At 45.3% G+C, this 15861-nt stretch overlaps 1 protein-coding gene across 1 annotated transcript in view; it reads left to right on the top strand.

Annotated features, from left to right (window-relative positions):
• Positions 1-6: 6 nt before the first annotated feature.
• ARFGEF3 (ARFGEF family member 3) overlaps positions 7-15861 on the top strand; it is a 168086-nt gene continuing 152231 nt past the window's right edge. Inside the window, 2 exon segments of the mRNA XM_025200306.1 lie at positions 7-146; positions 2394-2445. Of these exon segments, the coding sequence (XP_025056091.1) occupies positions 62-146; positions 2394-2445 (137 nt within the window). The 5' untranslated portion in view covers positions 7-61.

Genomic DNA, 15861 nt, shown 5'->3' with positions numbered 1-15861 from the left:
GGCCGGGGGCAGGATGCTGCGCGCGGGCCCCGCCTAGGGGCGCCGGGCCGGGGGAGCCAAGATGGAAGAGACCCTGCGCAAGCTGCACAAGGAGGCGTCGGGCAACAAGCACAAAGCCATCAAGGAGAGCTGCGCCTGGGCCGTGGGTGAGTGGTCCCTGCGGCCCCTGTTGCCGGCACCTGCTGCGCCCGCCCCGACGACGGGCTCGGGACCTGCCAGGGCGCGGGCAAGCAGCCACTGTGGTGTCTGGGCGCTTCCCCGGGGGTCCCTACCCCCCCCCCATCAGAGATGAGAGGCCCCTTGTAAAATTTGAAAATCGTAAACTGGGGGGGCGTCTCCGATCAGATTGCTACTTTGCTTAGATGGGCATGTTAATCCATGAACTAGTTAATTTTTTTTGCAGACTTCCCCCCCGCCCCCCACACACACACACAAACAAGTCAAAGGTGATTCAAGCCCTGTTTGCACCCAAAAGCTTGCAATGAAAAGAAAATATTTTTGCAAAAATTTAGTGGGTCTAATTAAAGATATTAGTGGGTCTGATTTAAAGGTACCACCAGTCCTAATTCGAACCCATGGCACATCTGCTGGCTCTTGCCCCCAGGGATGGGGTTGCATGCGGGTGAGGCCAGTCAGTCCTAGGAAATCAGGGTTGGTGGGGACTTCAGGAGGTCATTGAGTCCAGCCCTGCTCAAAGCAGGGCTGTCCCCAGCTATATCGGCCCAGCCCAGGCTGTGTCTACCCAGGGCTTAAATACCTCCAAGGATGGAGATGGATGCTGGCAGGCTGGCTCTGTGCCTGCTGCGGGATGCTCTGTGGCACTGCTGAGGTTGTTGGGATGGGGTGAGCTGCGTGTGTGGCTGTGAGCAGGTGAGTGCGTTCCCTTAGGCAGGTTTGAGTGGCTAAAGCGTTTTGGACAGAAGAGTCCCAAGAGTATCCCAGCACTGGGTTGGCACAAGGCAGACGAGCTGACCTAGGTGCCCAGTATGATCTGAGCATTGATTGAGTAGGGTTGACATGGGAACTGAGCCTAATTCCATTTGGAAAGGGAGTATAAGGACGTAATGAGGGCATCTCTTAGGGTTCCAGCACTTTTGGAAAAGGGGATTACTTCTGCAGTGTGGGACCAAGAACCATACAGAAAAAGATATTTTTTTGTCATTGTCATTGTTTGTGGTACCTCACATTGCATTCAAGTCCATCTTAATTGCAGTTAATACATTGCAACCTGAAAAGAAAAAGTATTAAGTTTTTGTTGTTCATTCATACCTTGATGTTTCTCAAAGATGTACGCAATGCTTTGGTCATTTAAAAGTCGAGTTGACCTAGTACTGCCAGCCCCCGATTTGATAACGTCTAATGATTTCAGAGGATATTCATAGGGTAGCTAGCCCCTGCTGTGATTGGCCCAGTATGAAATAGATATAAATCACTGTTCTTGCATGGTTTGGTTTCATTTTTCCTTTTTTTTCCCCCTCTCAGACTCAAATGACAGTAAACATTTTTTACAGATATATTAGTATTTATACAAAGAAAACTATGTATGTGCTTATGTTGGAATCCATTAATACCATCCAAAGCTGGCAGTGATGTATACCAGTAAAAAAATGGCTCACTTTCTCATGGCTTGTTTTTAGCATCATGGGATCAGTCACTCCAATAACATTGAATTCTTTAAAAATAACTCTCCTTTGTACAAGGATGTGGCTGGCTATGGTACACCAGGTACAGTACAGTGGAAGTATTTTTCCCCTTGGTTCTTATTGGTCCCCTTGCCTGTTACAATGCAGTTTTATTATACTGTGATTTCTCATCTGCTGATTTATGTAAGGGGGTCAGTTATAAAAGTACGACGTGCACATACCCTGTTATTAGCTGCTGTGTTATGAAAGATTAACATCATAATAAAATGAGTTCCTCTTTATAGGGAAAATGGACCAAGTAAATTGAAATACAGACAGACTGTGACTAAAGAGTTAAAGTTCAAACAACCTGAGGCAGTATGGGGTTTTAACCTAAGCATAAATCTGCAGTGCTGTAACCCAGCTGGTTTCAATCAGACCTGTTATTTTGGGGGAGTCTCTGCCCAGGCCAGTCCTTTATTTCTAAGGTCCTGTTTATGGGAGGGTTAACTTCTATGAGAGAGGCTGGGACATAGCTCCTCCACAGAGGCACACCTTGCTGGAGTGAATCCACGTAGGATTTGTTGTTGTTTGACTGTCCATACTAAAGTCAGAGTAAACTCTGGCACAAATAACTCAAAACTGTATATATATGTGTGTGTGTGTGTGTGTGTGTGTAATATGTATCTTTAGCTCTTGACTATGTAGTTTCCTAAAAAGTTGTTTTTGTGTTTTTTGTCTGTTTTTGTTTTGTTTTTTTAACTCATGCAGAAACATTGGAATCTCCTGATGCCATTACCAAAATCCCTCCGTACCAGTTGAGGTAAGAAAACCTAGATATATTGATTCATGTGTTGCAATGAATATTAGCAAAGGCTAGAGAAAAGTCAGACATGGAGAGAGCTTAATGTTCAGTGGGAAAGGAAGGCCTCTCTTGCACTGTATCTCTTTTGTTGGGTGCTTAGTGCCTCTGAGCAAGACAAGGCAGGGGAGATGTGCAGTGTGTTGGGGGAACTGACACCAGACCGTATGAGTTTTGTTCTTCCCCACCCCACTTTCTGTCATGACAAATGCATAGAAAGGCAGTTACGTTTCACAAGCTGCTGCTGTGGGTGTAGCAAAGACTCTTTGTAACATTTTCTCTTTCCACAGGGAAATTCAGCCAAGCTCAGGCATAAAGAACCCGAGATAGAGGCTGGAAGAGGGTACCGTTACCTTTTCAATCCCTTGGACTCCAGCCTAACCTATAGCTGCTTCAGGTTTCTCTGAGTTATGTTGGCAGAAATGGTTTCAGTGCCTGGGAAATCATCCTAGAACAAGGCACTTAGGTCACGCCCTGTGTCACTCTTGCCCATCTATGACACTCATGTTGTTCTGGGTGCTATCAGGGGGTCATCTGCACCAGGGGACTACGATCTCTTTGCTTGCCACATCCTAAGCAGAGCAAGCAATTTGCTTAGTGAGGAGAGCAGTGGATTTGATTCCTTATATACAGATTGTGGCTGGGTTTAGTAAGTGTATTTAAAGAGGAAGAAGGTGGAACACCGAGTATCAGATGAGAAATGAGATGAAGGCAGGTGGAGCATCCCCACCCTTTGCATGTGTGTGTGAAAGCCTCCTTTTTATTGTATGTTGTTTTATTCTATAAAAAAGAGGGTGGGGGTACACTGACCATTTCTGCCTTCATCTTGCCTCATTGTCCTGCAGAGCCAGATGGAACTGTGCTGGTTCATACTGGTCCCAAAATGTCTAGAGTTCTAGGGATGCTGTCCAGCTGGCTGTTAACATTGCCATTAATTTCCTTTGGCCTTCTAAGTATACCCAAACTCCTTTAGACTGATACAAAAGATATGGCTGATTCCAGCAAAACAAAAGCAGTTCTGATGCTTTCCTGCTGCTCAGTCCTTTGCTCACTCTTTTGGTTTGGGTCTAGGTATCACAGACCATATGGCCTGTTAAATCCAAATGACTCCCTGAAGCCCTTGCAGTAAACAACTGGGTTCTGCTCTAGTTTTTCCTATGATGTCTGTTTCCAAGGTGCTTCAAACAGATCAGCACCAGGACGGTCTTTTGCCCCAGTGGCCATCTGTGTGCAGTATTGCTGGGAGAGAGAAGGAAGGAGAGTCAGCCTGGATGCCACTGCTTTACTGCAGTGCATCTTAGTTAGACTGAGAATAGCTTCAGAGTACATTTTTTTACACCACTGAGAGTTAGAGAGTTAAATCCTTAACCTTCCTTAACTGTTCCATATTTACTTGCATACGAGTAAAAATTGGTTGTTGGAAATTGGGGAATGTGTTGTTGTTTTGTTGTTTGTTTGTTTGTTTTTTAACAAGGAAATGAAGGGAGTAGAGGATGGCATGACTGTGCAGGAGCCTAACTGCTTGGCCCCTCTTCAAGCTGGCTGGGCAGCCAGTTGTGCCTGCCTAGTCAGCTCATGCACAGCTGGAAATTGCAGTAAACTGACCCCACCAGGCGCAAGTAGAGGGGCTGGGCTGTTCAGCTCCAGCTGAAGCTGATACCTAGCTGAGGTGCCAATCTTGTTGGAGCCGAACTGTCTGGCCCTTGTCTTCAAGCTGTGTGTGGGACCTTAGCTGACTTGACAGGCACTACTAGCTGCTCATTCACTTCAGCATAAGAAGAGCAGAGAAGAGGGGCTGGGCAGTTTGACTCAGCCAGGAGAACCTTCCTCAGCTGTTAAGGGTTTAGCGGAGCAACCATAAGTTTTTGCTTCCTCCGTCCTGCCCCCTACTGCATTTGCCTGTGTTTTGCCTGCCAGAAATACCACGCTTAAACTAGTATTCTCAAGGAAAGATCTCATTTTTTCCTTCTTTTGCCTTTCAAAAACCAAGTGTGCATCTTACTTGAGGGCTTGTGTTATCTGAGAAAATATAGTAGACCTGCTCAGGGACTGCTATTCCAGTGTCTCGCTTCCTAAAGAAATATGCAGCTCTGGCCTGTCTACGGCCTTCCCCATGAGGTCTTGTCACTGTGCCTCAGCATTGCCTTGAGGAGATCACAGTGAACCAAAGATGCAAACAAGGGCTTCAAATAAGAAGGCAGGATGGTTTAGGATTAAGGTGGTGGACTGAGATGGAAGTGATCCGAGTTCAGTTTCTAGCTATGCTATGGGCTTCCTGTACAACTTTTGGCAAATCCATTAACTTTTCTGTGCCGTGGTTTTTTCCCCCATCTGTAAGAAAAAAGATGTTTCCCTATCTTACAGGCATGTTGTGAAACTAATTCTTCATTTAAGTACTTGCTTACAGATGCCTTATAAATGCCTTGGCGGTATTAAGAAAAGCTGCAACTATCTAATAAAAAGGAGCCTAACATAACTTTTTATAAAGCTTCTAGGATTGAGGTGGTGTTGCTCAGCAGCCAGCAGTTGATTGCAATGACCTTTGGTTGCTACTAAGCTGAGTAAAATCCTAACTGTATGGTCATGATGAAAGCCTTCATGTCCTATTGCCAACACCTGAGTCACCCCAGCCTTTCTCTTCCCTGTATTATTTCAGTATTTTGAAGAAGTTGAAATATGCTTAACTAATGATACCTGTGCTGAAATAGAAAATGGGCATTCAGTGGGAAGGTGTGGGCAGAATGGTGCAACTCTTCTGAGAGAACTGGGTTTATGTACTGAAAAACTGCAAATCAGAGCAGCAGAGCCCTAGATAGTGGTTGCTGTTTAGGCAACTCCTTTAAACAGGAAACTAAATTTGTTTGCTTAGATTAAATCAGATGGAGCGTCCTTACCCTCTGCTTGTTTGGTTAAACTGTGTGGGTTTTTATTAGAGTACTTTTTGGAGCTTTCCAGAGTACTTAAACAGGGTCTTACAGGCAGTTTCAAATGGAGTGGCTTGCCCAGACTCCTGTTAGTAACGCAGCACCCAGTACTTAGCAGTTTTTCTGCTGGGGCTGTGAGCCATTTTGCAGAGGGGTAGGCAAGCATCAGAACTCATCAGTTTAGCCTGATTTGCATAATTTTTGCTGTTTTCATTCTTCACTGGGAGTTAATGTGTGTGCAGACAAAAAGCAGGCCCCTTCAGTTCTGTTTGTGTTGTTGTGCAGAATGGTTATATGTAGTATTCTACCACGTTTGTGCCATTTAGTATTAGGAAATAGTAGTCTTCATTCATTCATTTCTTTTGGCCCCTGCCCCCAGAGTTCCAAGAAGCACTTCTCACAGTCCCCAAGTCTGTTCCTTTCTTTTAACCAAGAGTGGCTTGATAAAGCACTTTAAGGCAGTGGTTTCTTTCCAATTAGGCTCCCCATCTAGAAGTGGGGTCATAGCCATTATGAGTTGGGTGTTAATGCTGATAATTGGGGTTAAATGCCTGGGAGTAGCGGGGCTCACAACAAGAAGTGAGGTCACAACAAGAAAGAGTTTGACTTGTTGGCTCCTGTCACCATAGCAGAAGCACTGCTGCAGACTTTGCTGTGAGCTCTTGTATGGAGCTTGTCTCTTTCTGCCTGAAAAATAACATGAAAGAAGGGTCACTGTAAAAGAAGGTGTATGGTCAGGTACTCAGCTGGTAAAAAATAATGGAGCTATATTGCTATTTCAGGAATTAAGCTGTTTGGCACCAGCTGAGAATCTTTCTTTAGCTGTGGTCTTTATGGTGACAGGTGTAAGGCCCATTAGGCTGTGAGTGATGTTTACACAATGAATAATAGTTTGCATTCATTGTTCAGGGAAGGATCTGAAAAGTTTTTGCAACTCTTTGGCTTGCTACATATTGCTGTATCAAAATTACAGACTCTGCAAACCAACACAGGGAGAGGATAAGGCCCTAGTTTTCAGAAGTGTTCTTTAATGTTGGATGTTTCAGTATTTCTTTTTTGGAGATACCTAGGTCTTGATATTTTTCCAAACATGTTAAATGTACATGGGTACTACTTATTTCACCTATATTTGCTGGGTTCAACACCAATGAAAAACGAGGCCCTTGAAGATCCTAATTTTCCATTTCCTAAAGGAGTAGATATTTTGTGGATTAGAATTGAGCAGTTCCGTTGCTCTACCCATGACCTGAGCTGCTCTTTCTTCTAGTGAAACTTGTTAGACTATAAATCCTCAACACCAAATAAAATTGGATATAACCAGCATTAGCAATAAATTGGTCCACAGATATGTGGCACAAATTTTAGCAACTGACGAGTTTGTTGTTCCTGTATGTAGATGAGTTTATTTTACCTGTAGGTCAAAAGATTGGAAGGACACCTTACTGGACAACAGAGCCCAGCTGCCTTTTGTCAATGGTGCTGTGATATATAATCCCATTCATAAATGTATCAAGTGCTTGTTAAACAAGCTGTTTCCCCCTCTTCTAGTTAAGTCTTTCCTTGCAGCTCTATTGGAAATCTTTTAGTGTCCAACCTTAACATATTCTTGGCCTGTTTATGCTCATTTGATCTTTTACCAACCCTGTCCTTTAGCTTAAATAACTTTTCTCCTTCCCTTGTGTTTATGTCCTGATGAGTTACCATATTCCCTCTCAGGTCTTCATTTTGCTAGGCTATGCAAATCAAGCTTTTGCAGTTTTCTTTCCTAAGATAAGCTCTCTGTTCCTCTGCATGTCTTGATAATCTTTCTCTTGACCTGTTCCTGTTTTTAATTTCTCTCTCTTTATCATGCCTCACCTGAATAGCACATGGTTTTCCAATGGTCCTTTGTAGATTGCAAGTCTATAAAGTCTTATAATTTTCCAAGAATGTACAAGGAAGTAGAAAACTGTAGGACAAGACTGAAGGAGTATATTGCCCCATGCACCAAACCAGTGTAGTAGCAAAGGTGCATTGTTAAGGTGTAGGAAGACAGGAGACCTAAATGTGTCCTTCCAGGGAATTTTGGACATGTTTTTTTCCCCCTCAAATGAAAATGTAGAAGTTATCCTGACAGCATATATTTTCCAGTGCCTATGGGATTATGTTTCATTTAATCTATTTGGGTATTTTTCATTGCTGGAGACATTTCTCCAAGCTTGGAGTGACAACTTAAGGAGGTTTGATTTTTTTTTTTCCTAAGTATGTTTGAGGAAAAAAATTATTTCTGAACTAAAAATAAAATGGCACCAAAAATAACAAGGGTGAATTGTGGTAGAGACACAGTGTTCCCAGTTCCCAGCTAGGAAATAAATTGGAACATGTTGGAATTACTGCAGCTCTCATCTTTTCTTGCCACTATGCAGTTCACTTGTTTAGGTTGTTTTGTTTTGTAGTTTTTATCCCCCAGGATGTTTTATAAGATTCTTAGGAAACAACATAGAACGGGGAGTTAACATCAAATTTTGCTGAGCTCTGAAATATTTAGTTTCCTTGAATTTTTCTGTGTCCTTGGATTTGTTGGGATCACAGCAGACCTGTTAAGGAAGACACTTCTCCCTGCCCCCTCTCCCAGTTCCTTATGTTCTGAAAAGCTGAAGTACCTTGTAGATTCTTAGAGTCTGGGACTGCGTTGTCTTCCGTGTCCTGTGCACTCTGTCACCATTCAGTAAATAATATAAAATACCAACACTGCCTCAAAGAATATCACCTGAGTTCCATCACTGTTGGGATCAGATACCCAGTCATCTACATAGGGAATCCATCTGTATGGAGAGTCCTGAGGCTGTAATATATTTTGGCTCTTTGTTTGTGTTTGGATAACAGTTATCTTATTGCATTTTTATTCCTTAATGACGTTGTCATTCTTTTCTGACTGTGTCTTTCAACTTGGGGAGAGTATGCAGAATGAACTGCATTTTCTATTTATTTTTTTTATTGAATAGACTTTAAAAAATCAGAAATAATTTACCTACAATGTATCTTTATTTTCTTCCCATTTAATGTTATATTACTAAAACGTTGTCTGTCCTTCCTCTCCCCCACTCCTCCAATAATTTCCTGCTTGCTGGTATAGTTTTACAGAGATGTCTGTGTCTAGGAACACACACACATTTATTTTCTGCTAAGTAGTTTCATACGTCTCAGCTCGGGTATACTGAAAAAGATATGTTCAGAACTTACTTTCATTCTTATTGAGCAATACAAACTTGAATACAGAATTCATAAGCAAATCTTATCAAACACATCATCACAGCCAACCAGCCAGGGAATGGCTTGGCCATGGTATAATGCTTTATCAGGTTTTGCTGTTTGAAGTTAATGGGATTTATTTTTCTAAGTGGCATACATACTACCAAAAATTGTATATTGGTGGCCAAGTATTGGTTTAGGGTTTATACTTTAGGCTAATGTTTGAAATCTTTAAAAAATTACTGTTACTGTTAATGTAAGGAATAGCTGAATAGTTTTGTGCTGTTAACGGTGCAGACATTTAAAAAAAAATTTTTTTTGAAGTAATGAAGATTTTGTGCTTATAATAGAAAATTGCTAATAAAAATGTGGCTTCATTATTTGTATTACTGAAGTGTTTAGGAAACCTTGATCTGGACCCAAGCCTTGTAGTGCTAAGCACTGTACACAGACACAGAACAGAAAGTCCTAAAGTTTATGATGCCAGTATTAAAGATGCAACCAACGTGTATGAACAGACAGAGGAGTTTGATGCTAGGCAATATGATGAACAAGATTGCATATCCACAGGTCACTTTATGCAGTTTTTCGCATGTGTTGCTGGAAAGATGAGTTTTACAGAGGGATTTGAAGATGGATAATGAGGGAACTTTGGGGATGTCCTAAGGGGATTGTCATGCAGAAAGATGCATCCTCATGTTTAATTTAAGTACATTTTAGCCCTACTAGAGACTCTTCAAGAAGGATCTGCTTAAATACCTGTAGGATTAGGGCCTCACTCTTCAATAATTTGTGTTTTTGCTGACAGCAGTTTTGTATACTACCAGTGAGATGTTCTACCACTAATACAATTTTAAAGGTCATTGCTTATCATTCAATTTATGTGTCTTCCAAAAGCAGAGACTTTCAAATTAGTTGTACAAAGGTTCTACTGGATTTGAAAACTCTGTGAATTTTTATTTAAATCAATGTTTGATAGGAGTGCACTGATAGAGATTTTTTGGGCTGATACTGATGACCGATTTTTAACAAGTCATATCAGCTGATACTGATCCGATTCTGATATGCAACCTAGCAGCTTGGAGACCAGCTTCTGGCTGGTAAGTGTGTTGTGGGGAGAGCAAAGGGATTTGGGGGAGGGGGCACATCGAAGACCTTGTTGTGAGAGGGAGTGGAGCTGGGGCAGGGGCAGGCCCTGCACAGCAAAGGTGGGGCACGGGACAGAGCTGCAGCTTGTCCTGGGGGTGTGGAGGGGGAGTGGCTCCTGCTGCTGCGTGTACCCTGGGGTTGTCATGGGAAGTGTGTGCCCCCAGATCTGCGCACGGGGTGGGCTGCTGCCATGGGTTGGGGCCGGGGCTTTGCTGTGCTCTTCCTGGTGTGGGGGGTGGGCCGGGCTGTGCTCGGGGTGGGCAGCAGCAGCATTGGGGGAGAGGTTACGGGGGAACTATGGCAGATTTTGGGGTGGCTGCAGCCCTTGCTCCATAATCGCATTCCCAGCACTGCCGCTGCCTCCCCAAGCCAGTACAGATCTGGGGCACATGCCCCACCACCCCGTGTTCTCCTGGGACATGCACAGCAGCAGGAGCTGCCCTTCCACCCCACGCCTCCCAGATGAGCTGTGGCTCCATCCTGTGCTCCGCTCTGGCTAGGCACCATCAGCCCCTGCTCCACTGGTCCCTCACTGTGGGGGGGCACTGATCTGCCTCCCTACTCCCCTTCCACCACACCAAACTTATCAGCTGCACACAGCTCTCCACACTGCTGGGCTGCACTCCTTGCTGCGCTGCGGCTGCATGCGTGCACGGAGCATTTATCAGCCGCATTATTGGCCCAAAAAAGCCAATTGCTGATACTGTCAATTATCCTTATACTAGCCAATTATTTGTCAAGAGTGATTGGGGGGGAGTGGGCAGGGACAGAGCCCCATGACCCCCTGTCCAGGCCCACTTCCCTCCTGCTGCTTGAGGTCCAGGCCTGGTCCCTGCCTCCCCGCTGCAGCAGCGGGGGGAGGGGAGGAGCAGGCCCAAGCCCAATGCAGGGGAGGACCGGGCTCAAGAGTCGGAAGAAGCCAATCCGCAGCAGGGGTTGGGGGGGCAGCAGTCCCGGACCGACCAGGCAGCGGTGGGGGAACAAGAGGAGCGGCCTTGGGGCCAACGCAGGGAAGGAGGTCCGCTCCTCCCCTGCCACTGCCATGTTGGGCCAGGCCCGCTGCTCCTGTACCCCTGCACCTCTGCCACCAACTCCAAGGAGCAGGGGGCAAGGTGAAGCCAGCTCCAGTGGCCTTGCCCCCCCCTCTCCACCAATCGTCACCACATGCAGGGAGTAAGACGGCAGAGGCGAGGCCACTGCTACTGGCCGCCCACCCCCCCCGCTCTGTCCCCTGTGTCCACCACCATCATGGCAGCAGGCTGCCACCTGTCCAAACGCTTCTTCATGCTCTGATTGGTTGTTTGTCAGTCAATCAAAGCATGAATGAAGCATTACGAGCAGACAGATTAAGGCTTTTATAATATTAGAATTGGTGCCGATTCAATATGGGACCAATGTATTGGTGCACCTCTAATGATTGAGATTTGACTACATTTTAAACAGGCAGCTGCAGCCAGGCAGCTCGTGCCCTGCTCCAACTCCTGCTCTTGGCCACCTGCAGGTGGCTGCTCATCACACAGGACGAGTGGGTGAAAGGTGGCCTGGAGCTGGAGTCAGAGCCCTGCATGCTGGGGCAGGAGCCACTCAGCTGCAGCTTCCCTCCTCCCTGGCTGGTCATCTGTTGTGCGGCATGCATCCCCATGGCTTCCCTGCACTGCCTGCTGCCCGGAGCAGCCCAGCAAGGGCAGGAGGAGAAGGAGCCACCGGAGGTGGGAGAGGCCAAGCAGTCCCTGGGTGGTTGTGGCAGCAGCCCTGCCAGGAAGCTGTGCTTGCTGGTAGGGTAGGGGCAGGCGGAAGTGTGGTGTGGACTGCCCCAGGTAGAAGCAGGTGGGACTTGGCCCCAGGAAGAGCACGGTGTGGGCAGTCATGGGCTGGATGAGGTGGGGGCAGACTGTACCTGTGCTGCCCATGCAGGCTCCTCTGCGTGTGCCCCCCTTTGCTTCCTCAGCCCACCCCCAGCCAGTTCCCAGGACCTAGCACGTGGACAGTCACCCCACACACATGTGCAGACCCCTTCCCCCCCCACACACACACCTACACTCTGCACACCCTCCCACACACAATATACAAAAGTAAGACTTTATTTTGTGCTGTTATGCAATTGCCTCTATATACACTGCTCAAAAATCAAAATCAAGACTAAGATTAGTTTTTTAAATAAAATTTAAATCTGTTATAGTAGATGCTTGATTTTTTTTTAAATATATGATTTGTTTCCTATCTCTAGTTTGTTAAAATGATATCTGCTGAAAAATGTTGTGTGTGTGGCCCTTGACAGCTCACCAAAACTCGTTAAGCAGCCCTCCAACTGACATAATTGCCCACCCCGATATAACCACTCCTCACCATGCGAGAGCCTGAGAGCATTTCAGAATGCTTTTTAAGACTGTCTACAATCACAGGTTGAATTCAAAGTTGCTTTTGTTCATGGGTATTCTGCATGTGTTTTGGAGCCACTGCAGCAATGGCAAAAATTGATGGGCCTCTGAGTGCATCCAGTATATCAATAAAACAGGGATAAAATGTTTTGCTTTGCCACAACCACTATGGCATTAAATGCCTTCCTCCTCAACCTGACTGCTGAATATGTGAATCATGGTGCTCGGCCATTACACAGTTGCTATCCAACTTTAAATCAAAGCAGGGGATTGATGGGGAGGAATCCATCCAAGTAGAGCTCTAAACAGCAGCGTTGAACTCCTGATGAGTAATGCCTAGGGGTGTTGTACCAGTTGGCAGACTAGATCTGCACTCCCTGATATGTGTGTGGGGCCCACTCAGCATATGCAGACTGTCCATTTTATTTTTACAAAGAATCTTCCAGCGGTAACTTGGGGAAGTGTTGTCTGTATACCTCACATAGACTACTTTTCTGAAGTGCATTGTTTCAGAGCAACGCCTCCAATCTGAATTGATGTAATTGTAATATTAAATCTGAAGATGGATGATGACAATGTATGAATGACCACTGATTTTTCTTCCCCCCCACAATTTACCAAAGGTGTAACAGAATAGGAAGAAGAAAAGGGCAGAATAGAGTTGGGAACTGCCTTGGGAAGGAATTATAGAGTGAACAAAAAATGTAAGTGTAAGGCAGTGATAATAATGTGAATGTAATTATGCCTTCTAATGGTTGTTATGAGAAATTATAAGTAGTAGCTACAAAGCAAGTAAAAGGCCATTGAGTTAGATAACTTAATTACATACAAGAGTACTTAGTTTGACTGCCCTTCACTTGCTTTGTAGCTATTTCTCATAATTTCTCTTTGTTCCACAGGTTTACTGACTTATTCCACTTCATTTAACTATTTTCTTTTAGTAGTTAAATAAATGTCATTGTTTTATCCGGCATTTAGCTTTAGACCTTATCTCTTTCTTTCCAAAACCTGGGGAATGGCACATTAAGCCCAAAAGCTTGTCCAAAGTATTTCCCAGCTATGTATTTGGTTCAATAAAAGATATTGCTAAAAACTCCCCATGCTACTTGTATATTCTCTGGACATTCGTGGCTATGACAATGCTCCAATCCAAGTCTGTCCTTTCTTAACACCCAAACAGCCTTGCAGCTTTTAACAGAATGTGGACAAGTGAGCTACTCTTCAGGATCAGAAAAAGATGGTGGCATAACCCTTGGTAGCCTTTGGGGGCAGGGAGAAAGAGGATATATCTTGTTGGTGCTAAGGAAGTAGGCCTTGGAAGATCCACGTTTGTTTATGGGCTTTCAACAGACTTTGGGTGATGGTGTACAGTACATCACTAATGTTCCAGTTATGGAAAGGGATAACAGATTGCCTTACCTACCAGAGGCTATGTGTAATTGTATACATACGATAAAAGTACAGCAAAAAAAATTTTGTTATTGTCATAGTCCTTTTCCTAATATACAGAAAACACATTACATGTTTGGTTTCTTTTAATTGTTGTTTACTCTCTCAAAAGAGATCAATAACTGATTATATTTATGGCCGGCCAGTGTAAATGCACAATTCACTACAAACTGTGTGCGCTTTGAGAGCTGTTTATTTTAAAAGGAAACTCTCAGACCTGCTAAGACTCAAAATTGTTTGCATTGGTGCAAAAGCTGCGTGCATTCCAAAAACCCAAAGTTAATCTCTTAAGCCAAGTTGCTAATAACTGGAAATACTAATACACCTCGGCGGCTCTTTATGTCCTTGTAGAGTTCTTTTGATTGTATAACCCCGGGAGTGCGTAGATCAGTAATTTTTTTTTTTTTTCCAGCCAGGGTGCGAGGCACCCAGGCATGCCATGAGGTGTGAGGAGATAAGCAGATAAAAGCAGGATGGGGTTCAGTTCCTGCCTGGCTGTTTTTCTGACGCCTGCTTCCTGGCCCCTCTGCAAGGAGACAAGCACTGTAATAAATGCATACATTCTTTGAAATAGGATGTTATGGAGGGGGTGTCTTAAGTCTACAAAGGTTGGGAACCAGTGGCTCAGTTGGTGAACACATCAGCCAGAACAGGCGTGATCAACCTGCAGCATGGGCAGCTTCTGTGGCTGCATACAGACATTCAGGGAGGTTAGATCACTTTAAAAATAACTACCCAATCTAAGGTAAGTCAGGATTGGGGGGAATGGGAGGAACAGGGGGCAAGCAGGCTTTGCGGGGATCTGCAGGGGAATCGGGGGAAGGGGGCAGTGGAGTCCGCAGGTGGGTTTCTGGGATCTGGGAAGCTTTTGTGGGATCAGGGGTCTTGTGGGGTCCACAGAGGGTTTGAGGGGCATGGGGAGGCTTTCTCTTTCTCCCACCCCCATGGGACAAGGGGTATTTTTAGCCCCCCCCCCCCCCACAACACCCCCCCCCCACAGCGTGGAGGATGGGTGGGGGAGAGGGGCTGGATGGTCCGTGGGGATGGGAGTTGTCTGGGGGAAGGGGCTGGGGGGATAAAAATAATTTGTTGCCAGGGAAGGGGTAGGAAAAGCACAGCCCCAGGGCTAGAGCTAGTGACTAGGCTTTCCCAGCCTTGGGGTCACACTGGGAACTGTACAGAAGTTCATTTAAGATGGGTTTCGCCAGACCCCAGCTAGATTAGATTACCTCAGGGATACTCTTAACTTAGATCAGGTCAACCATTTTTAGAGTGATCTAACTGTCCTGAACTTCTGTACAGTTTGCACATAGATCCACTTAACTAGAGTAAGATGCTCACATGGGTGAACTAAGTTGGATTGGGTGGCCATTTTTAATGTGATCTAACCTCCAAGAATGTCTGTACGCAGCCTAAGTGTAGTGCACATCAGATGGGGACAGGTCAGACAGCGCAGAGCAGCAGGTCAAGCAGGGGAAGGGGTTGGAGTGATGCCTGGGGAAGACATGGACTCATTTGTGGCATGCATGTTTGCCAACAAGGTTGGCCCCCACTGAGCTAAAAGAACCCTGTGTTCACATATAGCTAAAAGAAGAAACCTAGTGGAGAATGTCACAACCCAAAGTTGTGATTTTTTTGTTTTTGTGTGCGCTTTGGCACCACTGAATTATTTTCCCGCTAAATTTGCACTGTGGAGTTTTCTGCTGCAGAGGAAACCCCCGGTGCAAGGGAGAATTTCCTGCCAATTTGTAGCTTTCTTTGCATGGTGCATTTCTTTTGCATCTAAGAAATTCTCGGTGCAAAGAGTTCCCGCCATTTGTATTTTAATTTGAGCCCCATTATTGGCTTGTGTTAAATTATGCACACGTGGCGGCTAGTGATTGGCTTGCTAGCCGTATAAGAGGCTTGGGTGGTTTCCGCCCAAGTTGGAGATCTCCGAGGAGGACCCCCGCAAGGGAGGACTCCACGAACACCAGGAGGAGGAGACTTCACGCTGTGTGAAGATCTCCAAGCGCTGCGGAGCCTATCGGACCCAGCGCATTTAAAGCAGGCAACAGGGGTCTGATCAGCCTCTCCCCGTCACCGAGCGCAATCCTCGACGTATCCCTCTTCCCTGCACGCACAAGGATCCACGGAGCCTAGCAAACTTCGTGTGAGTCTATTCAGAGCTCTTTCGGTTCGAGTACTGTCTTCGGTTGGCGCGACGGGCTCGCGGTTTAGAGCCTCCAACCGGATGGGCTAGAAGA

The sequence above is a fragment of the Alligator sinensis genome, unplaced genomic scaffold, assembly GCF_000455745.1.
Source record: "Alligator sinensis unplaced genomic scaffold, ASM45574v1 scaffold542_1, whole genome shotgun sequence".
In the NCBI taxonomy this organism is placed as follows: Eukaryota; Metazoa; Chordata; order Crocodylia; family Alligatoridae; genus Alligator; species Alligator sinensis.
The sequence above is the reverse complement of the archived record's forward strand: the minus strand, read 5'-3'. Positions and strand labels throughout refer to the sequence as shown.